The sequence below is a fragment of the Buteo buteo genome, chromosome 8 (genome assembly GCF_964188355.1).
Source record: "Buteo buteo chromosome 8, bButBut1.hap1.1, whole genome shotgun sequence".
Lineage (NCBI taxonomy): Eukaryota > Metazoa > Chordata > Aves > Accipitriformes > Accipitridae > Buteo > Buteo buteo.
Genome location: NC_134178.1, coordinates 45,587,834 through 45,605,850, shown reverse-complemented (window position 1 = coordinate 45,605,850; position 18,017 = coordinate 45,587,834). Strand labels below are relative to the sequence as shown.

Here is an 18,017-nt window from a genome sequence, read left to right as displayed (position 1 = left end):
AAGTGATGAAATAATATGTTTAGAGGCCCAATAAGGGATGGGCTAATTGGCTGCTTGCGCACTTATACCCCACTCATAATGAAACTCCAATGACAGTTAAAACTCTGCTTTGCCTCTCTGCTCTTTTTGAGCTGACCAGTAAGATAAATCTACAGCAGCATCTGGCAAGGATGTGAAGTATCATCTGTATATCAGAAAAGTCATGTGTCTTTTCATTAAGACCTTTTGCCCGGAATATGCTGAGAAGTTGCTGTTAGGTTAAAGCATGTTCATTTAGCTGTCAGGGATTTTTGCACATTTGAGATCTGGAAACTTGATTATTTTAAACTCATATGATAAAGGCTAAAGCAGAAGTTAATGGTGATGTAAATTCTTGTTGTTTTCCGCTTCAAAAATACATGGAATATTTGCGCTCTTACCTGTAGTTGAGATGGAAAATTTTGAGAATTTTGCAGATTTCCTTTCCACATAAAAATTTTCATCCTCATTTTCTAACCAGAAGCTCTAAAGTAATTCAGTAGAATGCATCACACTTCTCATATGCAGTAAGATATAGCAAGCCATTTTTCCTACTGTCAAAAACCCTAACTTTTCTGGAGAGAAGATGGTTGGGAAAAAACCTCAATAAACACAAAATATGCATATAATTTTCCAAGTGTAGTACATGCTTTTAAAGGTTTTAAAAGAATGGGTTATGAAATAGTTTAGTTCTGCATGGTTGAAAATGTGTGGGTATTCATACACAGAAAATTACTAGCCCTGTTTTTGACAGCCATAAATGATGCTATCTGAGGTCACAGAAGCCAACAGGTTTCTGAGGTCACCCCTGATGTATTGACATCGTTGTTGGGGTAATCTGGCAAACCTGAGCCCTTTGCAACTTTGATGCTTCCAGACTGTGTACTTTCCAGCATATTTTGCTGTAAGGTAGAGTTTGCTGAGAACATCACAGGGGGGGATACCACTGTTTCTGGGGTGCTGAACTGAGAGCCAGGCAGGCACAAACATTTTGAATTAAAGTGTTTTTCATAAAATACCAAACACAAACTATCAGAAGTTTTTGCCCACATTCTCCTTGAACATATCTTTTAGATTAGATGTGGATGAGAGAAACAAAGAAAAATAGACTGGAGATTTCCAGCATCCAAAAATGCTGAATTATGCAAGCATCAATTTTAGTGTTAAGCAGTGGGATGTTTTAAAGTTAACAGATATCTGGATATTTGGATGTGATTCTTCATTTCCTTTTATCAGTTTTATTCTGGCATGACTTCTAGCCAGAAAGTGGAAAAGAGAGCAACATATCAGGTAAGGGCATGTAGGCACAGGTACAGGTATGACTGAGAAATTGAGAGATGTATATCTGTAAGCAGATTATGTGCAACACCTGTAAAGTGTTTGTCAAGAGCCATTCATGCCCTGTTATTCAGAAGGCACTAAATGTGTGCTTTAAGAGTAAGCACAAGTGCTTGGTTGTATTTCTGTGTGTGTGACCATGAATGCCAGGTTAAGAGCACATACTTCTTTCAGTGAAGTGGAAAAGGTTATGCACCTCTTCAGTGGATGTATAGATGAAGTGTTTGTGAGTTTTGTAAAGATGAATGAAGTTCACGGAGTTATTACAGTTAGCTTGTGATCTCCAGATGTTGGAATATGTGTGCGCATGCATGCTGGTCCATCTGTTGTTTGGATAATAGGATATACACATGTGGGACAACTGTGCAGTGTAGGTATCGTTACACTTGGGACCATAGCTTCACCAGGCGTAAATCAGGGTGTCTCAGTGGAAGGCAACAAGGTCCAGCAGTGTGCGCTTCCTGGAATCAGTACGTGTGACTGCATGGAGGGATTTTGACGTGTGGGATTGCGGTTGGCAGAGTTTGTCAGGATGTGACTTTGGGAGCTTGAGCTGAAGACAGTTAGTAAAAGAAAAGAGAAAAAGCCAAGCCACAAATACACATCCAAGGAGAGGGATGTTAAGGGAAAAGGAAAGAATACATGCACTGAGACTGATCCTCCAGGCTAAGCCACCAGTTTTGTACTGCTGTTTCTTTGTGGAAGTACATGGAAGCTGTGGGATTTTAGAATACCAATCTTTTACGTAATTCAGTTGCTGGCAATGTCTGCATTAACAAGCTATGCAGCCTGACAGGAGCAGACCTGTGGGATGAAATGGTTGGTGTTCAAGATCTGATGTTCAGATTGTCCAGACTGTCTGACTTTTGAGTAGGGTTAATTTAATTTAATTACTGCGGTGGAGCTGGGGAGGGCCTGGAGTCTCAGCCATGACCTCATTCCTTGATGCACTGCTGCTCCATAGGGGAACAGTTTATACCTGCTTTTGTGCCACTTCTGTACATGGGCATGAAACCTGTGGTGCTCTGTACCCTGTCCCTTCCCCATCCTGCCTGTCTGCCGGATTGAGGAGGAATGTAACTCAGCATCTCCTTCCTCTGTTGTATGTGAAATGGGAGTCTCTAGGTACAGGGCTTCCTCATGCCCTCGTTGCTAAATGCAGCCACAGCCTGGCTTTCATCGAAGCGTTGTCTTTTTATGTGCTGCCCAGAATTGCAGGGCGTTATTTTGTCTGTTCAAATGACATAGTCTGGAAGTCCACTCATCTGTTCATTCTTACCCCCAGCTCTCTTTCAGCATCCCCTTCCCTGTCTTCTCGCAACGACAGCTGCTGTTGATGGGCTGCCTACATCGATCTTTCAGCTCATCTGGGCAGTGGTTTAATTATTAAGATGTTCTTGAACATCAGTGCCTGGTACCACTCCCTGGATGTGGAGTGAAGCATCAGCTTTTGCAACTTTGAAAACTTCTACAGTTTTAACACTTTCTGTGAGCAACCTCATCCTAAGCATCGTTTACTTTTGCAAGTTGCCTGATTATTTGAAAGTTGTTAGGATAACTGTTTCAAACTGATATGAGGTACATTCCTGGTTGAAGGGGAGATGCCATTTATGGCTTGGCATGTGTGTCTGATATTTCAGATTTCAAATTAAGTTGTTTTTATATGACACGGCTGCCTTCCATAACACAGGCTGGATTGAAGTTTCTAATGCATCCTTTCCAAGTCCATGCACCATACTCTTGTGATGCAGCACTGTAACCTATTCAGTCTCTTGTGGTTCTGTCCCCCATGAACTCATACCAACTCCATCCCCTGTTTTGTCACTTTTAAAAGTAGTTTTTTATGTTCCTGGCTTGGTCTTGAAACACTAGAAGTTAAAAGATCAGCACTGTGCTCAGGTGTTTATGGAAAGTCTTCTCTCTCAACCCCACCTGCATGGCTACATAGAGGCAGGAAAATTGGCTGGTTTGGATGCAAGTCAGTTATATGTGAAGCAAATAAAAGGAAGAATATGTTTATCACTTGTGAAAATGCCCCAGGCTCATTGTTTAGTAAAAACATCTGGTCACTCTGCAGAGGTGATCAAAACAGCAAACAAAGTTAAGTTGCAAGACAATTCCCAATGGAAAGTACCATTGAAAACATTACAATTTCTGCTATGTGAGCCAGTGGCAGATCACTGATTTAAAAGCCAAATACATTTTTAAGAATTCAATCCCATACATATACTTATGTGTCTTTGTGTGCACGTGCACGTGTATGTAATAAAAATAGAACAGATTCAGAGTGAGCAATTAGAATGTTTAGAGTTAAGGAGAAGCTTTGTTATGAATAAAATCTGAAAGGATTTGGATTACAGTTAAGAAGTTTAGACAGAGGGCAACCAAAATTGTACTAGGGCAGAGAGTCTTCCAAAGTCTGGTTCAGAAAGGGGTATGGGGGGGTCTGAAGGGCAGCTTAGCTAATGTAGCATGTGGATGAAAAAAATGTAGGTTAATGATTTGTTGAACTATTACAAACCCAAGCATCAGTTCAAAAGGACTAGCCTGGTAATTACTGTTTTCCCAAAAGAAACTTGTAGATTGTGAACAAAACAATTTAAACTTGAAACTTCAGCTTAACGGAACTGCATTTTTCTTGTAAAACCATTCCCATGGAAATTTCCTAATGATTTCCTTTTGAAATGGTTTCATTTAGAAAGGAAATACAAGCAATATGTAGAGTGGTATTTATCTCTTTATAACACTGCAGCAAATGAACACTTATACTAAAAAGGCAATACATTTTAAAGGGAAAAAGGACTCTTGCTCTTCTTGTGTGCACAGTTACACGGTGGAACTCACTGCCATGTGACAGCAGTGCCAAGAGCTCAGTAGGACTCAGGAAAGGGTTGGACATTTCTTGTTATTAAGATGCCAGCTGGCTCCCTGATACTGCTGTCATGATAACCACCACGGTATAGGGAAACACATGTAATGTCTCTTGCCCTGTGGTTTGTAGGCCACCAAATATCAGCTTGCAAATATTTAAAATGTTAATCTTAATTTGTTTGAGCTGTGTTCATACCTAAAAAAGATGGCAATATTTTCTGGACTTCGTGGTCATTTTAAATTTCTCAGTGATTTCACATTGGTCTCAGAGAGAATAGATACCTCTGCAGCATTAATCTTGTGTCATGTTTTCCTTTTTTACGAATGAGGCTTTTTTCCTGGCTGGCAGAGAGCAGTCCAAGCCGCAGAATCCAGAAACAGACTGTCCCAGAGCTTGTGCCCGTTCCCATCAGGGAAGGGCCTGCCACAGAGCTGGGATCTAGTTTCAAACTCCTGCACAATTTGTGGTTATTTAGAGCCAACATTTTGGTTTAGGCTGGTCTCTAAATATTTGTTGTATGGTTTTATTTATAAGAATAATGACTCTATGTTTATGGGCTACAGCATATAATGCATCTAATGCCTGGTCTCTTATTTTTTTTAGCTTTCCCTAACTTTCAAGTGCGTTTCCACTCTTTAATTTTACACAAACTCTTGGACATTGGCCAGACAAATTCTTTGTAGTCTGTACAGTTCAGGATCTTGGCCAGATTTAAGTTGTCATCAATTTCACCTCCCTCTTCTTTTAATAACATCCCACTTTCTCCCTAGTACTTCTCATGTTTTTAAAGGTTGATGTTCTCTGTGTTCTTCTGCATTTTTGTGAATATTATGCTCTTGCATTTTATCTCCTGATTTAACTGACTCTCATTTTCCTCCATGCTCTTCTTAAGCCCTTTACCATTTTAAGTAGGGGCTTTCTGAATATTTGCTACTGAGCAGTCTTTTTGTGAGGCTGTGCTGGTGATTCCTTGCCCTAAGGCAATGCTGACTGATAGCTGCAGGGGCTCTCCTCAGGGAATTTTAGGAATCTCTTGGTTTCTTCTATACTGAAACTTCAAATCTCATTTTCCTCAAAGCTAGACTGAGATACTGAAGATCCAAGCTATTTTTTGCTTTCCGGAAGACAATAATACAGCATCAAACACTGAGTTCAAGTTTTGCTACTTCAGTGGGGTTTGTTCTCCTGAAATATGATTGCCGGAAGCCTCTGCTGGGGAATGGTTATGCTTATAAAATACTTTTAGAGCAAACAAGTTACCTCAATCCAGAGATGGGAGGGATTGTAGAACAGGATTTTGGTTGACATCCATTTGATGGGATGTTTTTAGTTGTGATGGATAGTCTAAAGCACAGACTGGTAAGTTGCAGGCAGTTTTCCTGAGAGAATATGGTGGGATTGGGTATGAAGTTTACAAAGAAATCCTATGCTGTGACACTACTCAGAACTCTCTTGGTCACCTAGCTTACACTTCTGTAATGAGAATTTGTATTTGCCAAGGATGACTTCAGAGCCCAGCAGCCAGCATCTCCTTTTTTAGCTGATGCAGCTTGAAACTGGAGCTGGTCTCTTGAATGTCTGGTCCTAAACTGTATGTTGGCAAAATGTGTAAGTTTTCTTTTTCTCAGCATTCTTGAAAAATACAATAGATTGTGAGATAAAAAAATCATGTTAAAGTTCAACTGTGGCTGATATTCTTTCTCCTGGCTGGAGCAAGAGTTAACTTTTGAGGGCAAACCCCCAGGGCTAAGTATACTAGTAAACTCCAGCTGCTTTGTACTTCTTTGCCAATACTGAGAAGCCATAAACCCAATTTAACTTGCTGGTTAAACCAGGTTTACAGCTGTTTTGCATTGCTGGAGTGGAGCAGAGCAGCTGGAGCATACCAGTGAATCAGGGTGTTTTTTTTTCTTTGCTGGGTCCTGTGTCCCTTTGTTGAGTCTTACATGGAATAAGCCAAGGCAGAGGCAGTCAGTTCTTGGCAGTGCACAGTCAAGTTGATGCAAGACTTGCATTTAGAGCCAAAGCCACTGTGTTTTTTTGTCTTTGTGTTTGCTTTTATGTTCTCCTACCAGTTGTTTGCCATGGGGATATAGCTGTGTAATAATTCCATGTCATACTGGCCTTATACTCAGTCTTTGTTTTGGTGAGGGCAGCCATCAGCTTGAGTGTATTTTACAAACTTTGCTGGCTCAAGTAATCTTATGAAAACACCTTACAAAACTAATTCAGGAGGATGAAGAAGTCTTTGAGGTTCAAGTGCCAGAGAAATTCTTCGCTTCAGAATCAGCTTGTCTCTCATTGATTTCACTTGTGACTGTATCAGGTCTCTTTTTTTGTCTATGCAAGGTTTTCCCATCTATACAATGTCTTCTAGTTTTGTCTTTTTAAGTCTTGCTGATATTAATGCCATTTTATTCTGCTGTGGTTTCATAAAAGGGTCTTAGGCTGGAAATTAACTACTTGAATGCTTCTTTTGGCCGTCTCAGATTGCAATGCAGCATGAGTATAGATGAAGTTCTTGGTTTGGACAATCTTGTACTGTCTCCATATCAGTAAATCCTGATATTGGTTACAACTTGTAATCACTAATGTAATAATAATAAATATTATTGGGGATAGACTAGGTGATCTCTAAAAAGTCCCTTCCAATCCAAACTGTTCTGTGACTCTTGTCATTAATAGACAAGTTACAAATTCTAGCTCTATGTAGTTGATAATGGGCCTAATGCTGGAAGAAGGCATGATTAATATAGTAGGGTTTGTGAATGAATGGAAAACAGTTTAGGGGGACAAGACAATACATAAAAACACCTGCAGAACTATCTTTGTGTTATTTGTTGTGTGCAGCGTATGCACATGGTTACAATCACGTGGGAAGCGTTTAGAAACCTTTGCCTACAGCAAGAGCAGTTGCTGGATCAGCTGTGTAAAATGCAACCACGCTGATCTGAATAGCTGTGTAGAACTCCAGCCTGCTTCTCTGCTGCTCCTGCTGTCTTTGCCACAACTGGACTTCTTGTCTAATTCTGAAGTTACTGAGGTCTTTGGTTTGGCTTCTGCCCAAGTATTAGCTATTGGAGTAAAACAGTTGTATACCTGAAGTAGTTGCACCAGCAGCCAGATGAACTTCCACTCTTCCAAACCATTTGGACTTCATGAGTTTCTGCTCTTTCCCCTTCGTAGGGCTGTTTGTTTCTGGGTTCCAGTAGTGTCACACTGCTATATGCATGGTTCCTATGCAACTGATTTTGTGGGGTGGCAGTAGCCAGTTTGAAAATTAGAAATATAAAAAGAACTGTGAGATCTGTCTGCAACCAGCAGCAAAAGCAAAGTGTCTGCTCTGTTAATTTCAGCTGAGTTCATGGCAGGGCGGGGGGGAGTGATGTCTCCCAAATTTTCTCTGCCCATGCATGTCCAGGATTTTGTACCTTCTTTGTAGTCTGAAGATCCTGATTGCCAGCAAACTGGCTGCAGGGCAGAGGGAAGGACCACCTGTTGCACTAAATGTTCACAAACTTTGCAAACAAAAATAAACAGTTAAAAAAAATACTAACAGCTTGTAACAGCTGCCACATTCCACCCGAGAGAAATCTTTATGCTAATGGAATCTGACAGGATCTACATCAGACATCTACAAATATGCAAATAAAATAAAAAAAAAGAAAAAGAAAAAAGAGAAAGAAGTTTTTTACGCTCCTCTGGGTGGGTGGTGTTTTACGTATATAAGGTTTTTGTCACTGTTGTCACTACTGTAGTTTACATTTTTTGATACCTTGGAGTAAAACATTTGTTGAGTGTATAAGCTGCATGATATGGCCAAGGACTAAACTGAGTCCTTTCTTTTTGTTTTATTGGTTAAATAAGGGAAGCTGTATCCCTGCTGTGCTCCAGCTGCAGAGAAAATTCTGCTGAAGATCCATGTATGAAGTTGCTTAGGAAATTAATGTCTTTTAATGTCTCACATACCAGTTTGCCTCTTGTACCAGACTGATGAAAAAGCAGGGAATGTACATGAGGAATACTAGGCAGCTGAGCTGTAGAAAGAAGTTAGGCAGTAGCAGCTGACTGTTTTGTGTAAAAGGGCTCTGATCCCAGGACACATAGTGTTGGTGCAGGAAGCCGGTTGGGGTTATTTTCCATCATCTTGGGGCACTCAGTGGGGCTGCTGACCTCAGAGTCACCATCCTTGTGAGAATGGTGTTTTCCTGCCAATCTGCCAACAAGAAGCCTGGGAATTTGTGGATCAAAAGAAATTATGAGCTGAGGATTTCCAGGGCAATCTGAAGATAGTAGAAATGGGAGAAGTATTAAGAAAAAAAAAATAAATCTGAACTAATTCAATGTTCCTCTGTAATCTCAGCAATGGCCACGGTATCCCTGGAAGCTCTGAAAGTGACCCTGTGGTCTTGTTGGTAGGCTCAAAGGTTGCTGAAAGTGCTGAGAAATTTCCTCTCCTCCAGGTCCAACACTTACACTGCAGCAGCTGGGTACATGGTCAGTGTGGTAAGAAGGGATGAGAGGAAGCCATCCAACAGGATGGTAGAAAGGGAACAGCCTTTTTGCACAGTGGCAGTGAAAGAGAGCTATGCTTTGGGCCTCAGGTTTTTTTGCACATTGACCCTGTGGGTCTTCTCCATGAACTTTTCAGTAGTGTCACATTAGATAGTTTCAAGCTACTTGAAATACAATGCTTGCAAGAGCCTGTCTGTTTTTGACAGATCAGGCCAAGTCCCATGGTCAAAACCACTTGGTCAGCCTGTTTGTCCAGGAAGCTGCCTGTAATAAGGGACAGTATTTTAGGAACTTTTCTCTGGATTGTCTCTGGGGAGAGCATATTAGCCTGGAGGAGTTAAGCATTGGCATTCCCCTGTGGTCACTGGGTCCTTCTCCACACAGACCAAAATGGCTGTGTTTTCTTCTGGCTACACACCACTCCACAGAACAGCAGAAATAATCGGTGGAAACATCAGGAAAAAAACCCATAAGGAATGAGCAAGAGTGGAAATGGATGATTTTAGAAGAGATGTGCAAGGGGAAAATGAAAGAGGCAGAGTGATACAAACTGTGCAGTCAGCAGGAGCTTTGGACATGTTCACCTCGATAGCTATGGTGCAGCAGGAAGGGCCCTTCTTCAAGCAGTTGGGTGAGGGGAAGGACCTTGTAGAGAAAAGTAGGGAAGATCAGAAAGTGCAAGTCCGTGGGTGCCCGTAAAAGCAATGAGGAGTGTTTTGACCTGAGACTGTCTCAACTGAAAGTCCAGTGGAATACTGTAGGTTTAGAAACCTTGGTTGTAACTACTCCTACTTTTGCTAGTTGCCAGCAATGGATGAGTTTGGTGTGTCCTTTCTCAAGGACTGTACCCTAGCAAAAGAAAACAATGAAACTGTTTTAATTGCTACTTGTCTAACACATGCCAAAAGTGGCATGGATTGCAACCTAACACGGCACCAGAGAACCAGCATTCCTATGGTGGTAGTCTGAGAAGGTCTCCTAACTCTGAAAGGAAGCCACTGCATGGGGGAGATCCTGCATGTCCCTGTGGCCAGACCTTGAACTCAGCATGTGGGCTTTTGTACAAGGCATCCCTTTAAGGAAAGGCAAATAATCTTATCTTGTCACTTTGGAGCTAGAAGAAATGGTAGGAAGCTTATCCCCTGCAGAAATATTTCTCTTGTCCTTCAGTCAGACACAGTATGTAGGGCCAGCCACACTCTGCACCTCCAGGTGTTCACGGGCATGTTCTATTTTGTCAGAGCTTCAGGAGCTATTCCCTAATCCTCCTTTGCTTCCACCGACTTAAAGTAGAAGTAATGTCTTTGAGTTTAGCAAAGTTGTACCCCACTGAAGCTGGTGGATGAAGAAAACCAAGCTTCCAGTTCAAATGCTGGAATAAAACTCAGATCTTCTTCCTGTCTTGTTTCATTGTGAGCAAATATGTGCAGCAGAGTGGCTTGAGCTGTGCTAGCCACCACAATGACTATATATTGAGAGTGGTTCACCCTGTACCCCTCTGTATGTTGCTCACAGATGTTGACACCTGTCTCTTGATTAATTCAGAATCCTAACACATGCAGAGAACTCTAGTTAAGAGTCACAGAGTGTTATAGAGCTGGATGTGATTAGGGATGATTTTCATATGTCAGATGCACTTAATTTCCCCTGAATTCCCTGGGTCTGGAATGAAGTCAGTGTCTCCAACAGGATGACACCATTCAGGAGCGCTTAGCTCATGAAAGACTGAAGAAAACACAAAACCCACCTCAGTGCCTACCGAGACTGAACTAAGAGCGGCAACACTAGTGACTTTCTCTCTCCCAGTTCCAAAATTGGAGGAAGGAGAGGTACTTGCTGTTCTGTGCACTAATTTGGGGGTAATTATAGATCATAGTTCAGGGCACAAAATAATAGTCCTTGGAAGAAAAAAAGTTCTTTTCTCCTTTGTGTGGTACTGCATGGTTGGGTAGATACTGGCTTATCAGTAATTAGTGAATTCCTTTTGCAATTTTTGATTTGTACCAGAATGACAAATTATATCCAGGGTTACGGCTCTCCTTCCACTTCCATCATTGTCAAAAAAACCCTCCAAAAGTCTGTAAAGTCAGTGGAATGATATCAGCACAAAATCAGTGAAGGGGCCATAAGCTTCTGATATTTAATTTTCTGCAGCATGCAATTCCAGTCAATTCCCAAAACTCCAGCCACATACCCAGTTTGAAAGGCTGTCCAGGGAATGCTGGAATGATGCAGGGACAGCACCTAGCCAAGTGCCATCTGTTGGCCATTTACCGTACTGCTTCAGGGGGTGCACAGAGCTGCTGAGTGCTTGAACCAGTCTCTTTAGGTTCAAATCTGCAGTTTAGTACCTCGTTTTGGGAGGAGGACTCCGTAATGGAAGCTTTTCCCTAGGTTCTTTTCAGACTCCCAGTGTAGTTTACCTTTACTTTCTCAGGACCTCAGAGAAGATGTAAGACTTTTGGTTAATGGTTCAGCACATAAGTAGATATACAAAAAGGTCTTACTGTGATTTGTGAAGCGTACTCTTGCTTTTGGTTGAAGGATAAAGTGATTAACCAGCACTAGGAAAACAAATGTTCTAAGAGTCGTGACCCCTACTCAGGCTTACCTGCTCCAACCCTTTGAGTGGGAATAATTTGAGCTAGAGGAAGCAGATAAGTATCATTTTGCTCCTGCATCACTGGGCTCCTGAAAAGGGAGCAAATGTCTTAGCCCCTCTGTACTCTCAGATTGATTCTCTGTCTTGTGGTCACAGAACCCCAGCAGGTTATCTCCTATTATATTGAATCAGCTTGTGTCTAGGATATCAGTTTGAGGTATAGTACTGGTCTCCATGTAACAATCCTGTGTTGGTAGGTTTGAGACACTCCTTTAGAGGGATGGACCTGTTATTGCTTCAGCCCAACTTGGAAGTCAGTGGGAGACATAAAGGACTCCATATTCAAAATGGATTAGGAGCAATACATACCGAACCTTACAGAATGTCTTACAGAATTTCTGCATTGTACTGGTAGATTGTCTGAATCGTTGGCAAAGTTTACTGAAAATGTCCTTTGAGCACAATGTCCACTATCCAATGATGTATCACCTAGGGTTCTTGCAGAACATAAATGCTTCCTGATGGCACTTGGGGCTGGAAGTTTCTCATATACTATCGGCCAAACAGTTTATGTCCATGCCACTGCAGCAGTATGAATTTTTCAGAAATGTTTCCATGTGGCAGGAGGTAGGGCTGGGATCTGCAGGTGGCATCTTCCAGCCTCTTCTTAGCTATAGTCCTCTGCACCGATGTGCAAGCTGCTCCAGGAGACAGTGTTTCTCAGAAACACTGTAAATCAGAGACTTAGCCTGCATGACCTCAGGGTTATTAAAGAGTTTCTGGCATTTGCTTGGTATGGAAGGAATTTTAGCTGCGGTGATTTCATCACATTTTTAACACAGATTGTTACTTTTTGTCTCCTTAAGTTTCCCCTGCGGACAGAGGTATCTCTTTCTTAAAGTGTAGAGAATATGTATAAATAGCTGTTTTATTCCTTCACTGGGATGCTTGTAGCTATGTGATCAATGAGGACACAAAAGTATTGTTTCTGTACCCTCTTTGAAATCCACAGAGCTCTTAATGAGCCATTTGATGGAGTGCTTCACACTACTTTATTCCTCTGTCAATCATCTATTCGATACTAGTGCCAGTTTTTAAAAAATCAGGTTCAAAACATAAACACATTGCTTTGCTGAATGTATTGTGAATTATTTTGATGTAATGGGAGTGTGCACCCTGTTGCAAAATAACACTGCTCTTTGCAAAATTCCACCATAGCCCTATTGTATGAGAACTAGGACCATATCTATATCATACCTACCTAATGCATACATGAGAGATTTTTGCAGAGAAACGGCCATCTGACTCAACATGCCAACCTGGACTTTTAAACTAGTCCAACCTCACTTGTTTGTTTGTTTGCTTATTTTTTGAGCAAGCCGCTGCCTTCTCCTCCATAAAGAGAGGTGGTTGTCTTGTGTGGTCTTTTCTGCAGTTTGCTTCAATTGCTTTCCTTGGTAACATATTCCATATGTTTACTATCTCCCCTTTTTGTCCTTCAGTAGCCTAGAGCATTTTCCTCACCAAAAGCTGCACAATTATTTTCCCAGGAAACATCACTGTTCCAAAAAAGATATTATAGGAGCAAATAAAACACATTTCCAAAATGGTGCTGCCAAATAGCAAAATAAAAAAATGCTCATTATTTTTGATGACAAGAATATTAAAAAGAAAAAATGTGTTGTTTAAAAATAACCAACTCTTCAATAGTAATGCGGGAGTATATTCAATTAAATGGAATGTAGTTTTCCAGTGAGCCCATCTAATCTTGGACTGAAACTATGGGTTGAATTATTTTTTTATTTCTATTTTTTTAATCTATATTTTGTACTCCATTCCCAGCATTGTTCCTTACTATTTATATTTTATGTTGAGGGTTCTTTTTTCAGCTGTTTCTAAAACTTTACAAAAATGCCAGATGTCATGTTGGAAACCCAAAGCCCCAAATCAGGCCATAAATCACAACAATCCATAAATATATATGTGTTTATATATATATATAAAAAGGCCATTGTACTGTTTTTTAGCAGTTCCCTTGTTGGCTTTCCTACTCCCTCCCTTTACCACTCACAGCAGGTAAAACTGAAGTGTCTTACCTGGCGTGTTTACTTTGCAGACTCAGAGCAGAGCACTGGGTCAGACACAGAGGTGCTGGCAGAAAGGACGTCCTGCTCATTTGGCTCCCATTCTGACCTTACATCTGGTGGCTCAGGCCCTCAGCCTCCTCCACCTTCATCCATGGAAGAAATCCAGGTAGAGCTGCAGTGTGCTGACCTCTGGAAGAGATTTCATGATATTGGGACAGAGATGATCATCACGAAAGCAGGCAGGTAAGATATCTCTGGCTTTCTGTCTAGTAAAAAAAAATTAATTTGTTTTGTTATGATTTTTTTAAGAAAGAAACCTTTTTTTCTTCTTGGTAAGCCAAAGGAATAAATCTGCAGGAAAAATTAAATGGCTGTCAGAGTTTCACAGCTGTATCTCCTGTTAGCTTTCTTAAGACAGGTAAAGTTGTTTCATATTACTGCTTGAATCAGCGACTCCGAAGGAGAACTGGCAGCTGCAGGAAACTGTTGAGGATAGTCTTTCCTCTGAGCAAATAAATCAGGAAATGATCATTGTACTGTTGGCTGTACTGAATTTAAGATGAGTTATGAATTTGGGGGTGAGCCATTTGAGTTTCCTTTCAAGTTCTTATAGCGCTTCAGGAGCCAGTTGATTTAATCTCAAATACAGTGAAATTCAAACTCACCTTTGCACCAAATGAATGTCTTCCTGCAGTTCTAAATAGACAAAATGATAATGACTTCCTGTATAAAAAAAAATGTGCAGGCTGAATGTATCACTCTGCTATTGCAACTAGTATCATGTCAGCTGAGGTTAGGAAGAGCCACTAATAAGCCAGTTTTTTAAAAAAAATAAAACTCACCCTGCCATGCCGTTAGCCAAAGGTAAGATCTTTATTGCTGTCTCCTGTTAAAAACCGGCTAGAAGTCTGCTTGCCAAAACACAACTGGAAGCTAGTTGTAAATTTCTAGACCCCTCAAACCAGGATTTTTAGCCACGTTTGCCTTAAGGCCATGTTCCTTACTCCCACCTTACTACTGGTGTTTGAATTCCCATGAATCAGCACCATGGACAGAGCCGGCGACCGGCAACGAACCACGTGACCGCCCCAGGAGCTGTTCTGCCCCCCCGCAGAAGGGAATTTTTTCCCTAGTTTTTGGGGAAAAAACAGCGTGCTCTAGTCTTTAGAACTTTGCTTCATGCCTGGGCTCTCAGAATTTGCCAGAACAGCTAGACGTGTTGTTTAACGTTCTTGTGAAGTGAGCTCTGTAGCCCCAGGAAGTCCAGATAATTTGAGGAAAGTTGTACTGGAAAAACAACCCAGATAATCCCTGAAGAAGATTATCAGAACGACATTAGCTCCCAGTTTTAGATATACGATCTCATTGGTACAGGAAGCATCTTGCATCAGCACAGAGTGGGCTGCTGGTTTTGCCCTTCTGCCTCAAATGGAAGAGGCAAAGTAACTGGAATGATAACGCTTGCTATTATGCAACACCTTTTCTCTGGAGATGCCAAAGCAGATGCAGAGAAAATTATGATTATCCTCTTTTCATAAGGGGTGAAATTGAGACCCAAACAGATTAACTGATCTGTCCAGCATCATTAAATATGACACTGGCAGAACCAAGTTCCTTGCTTCCGATTTTGTTGTCCTGGTGCCTGGGCCATGCTGTCTCAGAAAATAAAGATAATATATTGTTACCTGTTGGATTAACTATAATTAATTCTCTTATGATACATGGAGTGGATAGACTTACCTGCAGCACAAGTATCTCAAAGCCCACCAACACCAGTGTACACTAAAATGCCCAGAGCTTAGTGGTATGAAGATGATCTCAGCAGCTCACATATTTCTGAATGAAGTAGCTGACTTTGCTGGGATCTTAAAAAGCCATACCCTGATTACAGGTTTTTTTTAAAAAAAAGTCACCCAAAAAGTTACAATATCAATGCCACTGCAATTTTGCAAATAGTTCAACGCAACTTCTCACAAAAACCTTGGCAGCATTGGCAGGGGTCTTGGAGAAGGAAGGGTTCATGGAGAAAAACACAATGAAATATTCTGGGGAAATAAAACCTCTCAGGTTAAACATTTTTTTCTTTCAGAGAGGATGTGTCTGTACTGGGTGAGAGCGGAGTCTAGCAGTCCTGTTTCTCCATATGGGATGCATGATATATGAGGCATCCCATAGATTAGGTTGTATGATTTCTGGCAAAAATAGCAGAACTGGCATTATGTCCTGAAGATTTCCTATTACTTATTGAAATTGTGAGAGATGCACAGTGTAATTTGCAACTTCTTCCTTCCCTGGGGAAGATTTTGCTCCTCTTGTTGCTTTCTGTTTGGAAACCCTGTTTGAGTTCTGTAAGACCTTCTTGTTTTGAAAGCCCTTATAATTACAGACTTGGTTGCCTATAACTACAGCTGCTCCTTAATTTTCTATGACTAGTAAGGCACTGCTTGGTTCCTGCCTGACCCCACAATGTCTTTCTGTTCTTGCTGTGTAATGCTAGTTTCTAACCTACGTTCTCATTTCAAACATATTTCTGGAGCTATATCCTGCCTGCGTCAGGCCTACTACACTTTTTAACTTTCAGACTCCCACTCCCATTTAATTCTGCATTGTTTTTTCTTTTTTTGATGCTGTATTTATAGATGTCTTTTTTTATCTGCTTCCATAAACCCACTTAAGTCCTCTTAGAACTTTTCCTTTCTTCCTTTCCATCAGAATATTATCATTCAGAATTTAATAGGAAGCTTATAACAAGACTCCTTTGTTCCTTGTGCAAAAAATGTAAATAGCTTTGTCAGCTGCAGCGCATTCAATCTGCAATCACCTTTATCTCCTTTTTCTTTGAAAGGCAATCTTGGACTCTATGCAAAATAAATTCAACTTAAGCCCCAGGTCATACTGATTTAAGCAACTAGTCCTAAAAACATCTTTAACTCTTCATCTCTACTCTCCTTCACTAGCGGTGATCACACACGTACCCTGGCAACATCAGCAGAAGAATCTGAATCCCTCCCCACCTCCCTACAATCCCTAGCTAAAGTCCATGGTCACCTGAGCTGCAGGGGTAACTGTTAATTAACTGCTGCATAGAAATGCTGCCCAAAGGGGAAAGCAATGTGCACCTATTATTGGGGCGATACACTATGAAGAGTGCTTGGAGTCCTGCTCTGGAAGGGAAGCGTAGACTACTGTTCGTGGAGATGGCTATCCAAGTGTGACCACACAGCCGGGAGGTGTTCCTCTGGAGACCCAGGTTCTACCTGTCACAGAACCAGGATCTTATTTCAACAATGAGGGAAATGATCTCACCTGTCATATCCTGGTTAATCACATCTGTACTGTGGGATGGCTCAAACCTAAGTGCTGAGGCTGGGCTCAGAAATAGGAGTGGAAAAGCCAGCAGTGAGTGGAACAGGTGACCTTGTTCTCTCCTGACTCCTCTGTGCCTCCTGATAGGTTAAGTGGTATTTTGTCTGGAGTTTCTTTGCCTCCCTGAAACCATGAGTCAGAGTTGTTTGAAACATGTACTTGAGGCTGTTACCAACTGGGTTTTTTTCTTTCCGGTGGAAGGAAGGAAGGGCCCCACAGTGCTTTTCAGTTAGAGACAGCAGCAGGGATTTTGTTGCGAAGCTCTGTTGATGCTGAAGGGGCCCATGAAGTGAACTTCTCAGAGCAAGGACTGGCAGGTTACAGCTACCAAACTGCTGCCCAGAGGTCCTGGCCCAGTGGGCTTTCTCCACCTTCCAGAAAAATGTCCCCTTTGGGAGCTACTGAGAAGATCTGCTGGGCTCCCTCTCCCTCATAAGCAATAAATCCTTTTGCTCCCAAACCCTGCCCTCAGCCTTTCCTCTCAACACAAACATCTCCTCTACGTGATCCCATGCTGCAGAGGGAAAGAGGCATTCCTGCCTCCTTTCCCTTGCCTTGCCTTTCCTTCCCTTCTCTTCCCTCACTTTCACTCCTAGTTTTTATAAAGAAATATACATTTGGCACCAGTCTTAAATGCAAGGAAATATGAGGTATAAAATAGCAAGGATAACTTCAGGCTGCCCTGTAAACTCATGCACATTGTAAACACTGTGCACACTTAATCTGCAAACCTGTATCAGTTTATTTTGCAGAGTTTCTCAGATTTTTTTATGACTGGGAAATAACTACTCTGCTTGTTACTGTCAATAGACAAATTGTCTTTTGCTACAATTGAAGAGTACATCCTTTCATTTTTGGGTTTGCATTTAGCAGATGTCACCCTTAAGCAAATTTAATCTTATTTAAGTTGTTGTTTACACAGTGTATGAATCATTACACTAAACAGTCATGAAAACTGTACAGTAAATTGTGTCAGTCCTTTTAAACTCTCATCTGACTTCACTAAGCTATCTGTACAGGAGTGTACCTGAGTACATCCCTAAATTGCCACTGTTTGCCTCTGCCTTTTCCATTTTCTGCTTTCCACGCAGCAGTGCTGCTGGAGACCTGCTATGACAGTTCCAGGCCACATCCTTATGGCAAAGAAACCTGAGTTACTTTTACACCCACAGAAAAGAAAAACAGTAATAATTTACAAAACTTTAAAAGTACACTTAAA

The 18,017-nt window shown here is 41.2% G+C and overlaps 1 protein-coding gene across 1 annotated transcript in view; it reads left to right on the top strand.

Moving 5' to 3' along the window:
• TBX15 (T-box transcription factor 15) overlaps nt 1–18,017 on the top strand; it is a 97,013-nt gene that overhangs the window by 45,930 nt on the left and 33,066 nt on the right. The window contains exon 2 of the mRNA XM_075034475.1: nt 13,462–13,675. Within this exon, the coding sequence (XP_074890576.1) occupies nt 13,462–13,675 (214 nt within the window). The remainder of the gene's footprint in view (nt 1–13,461; nt 13,676–18,017) is intronic.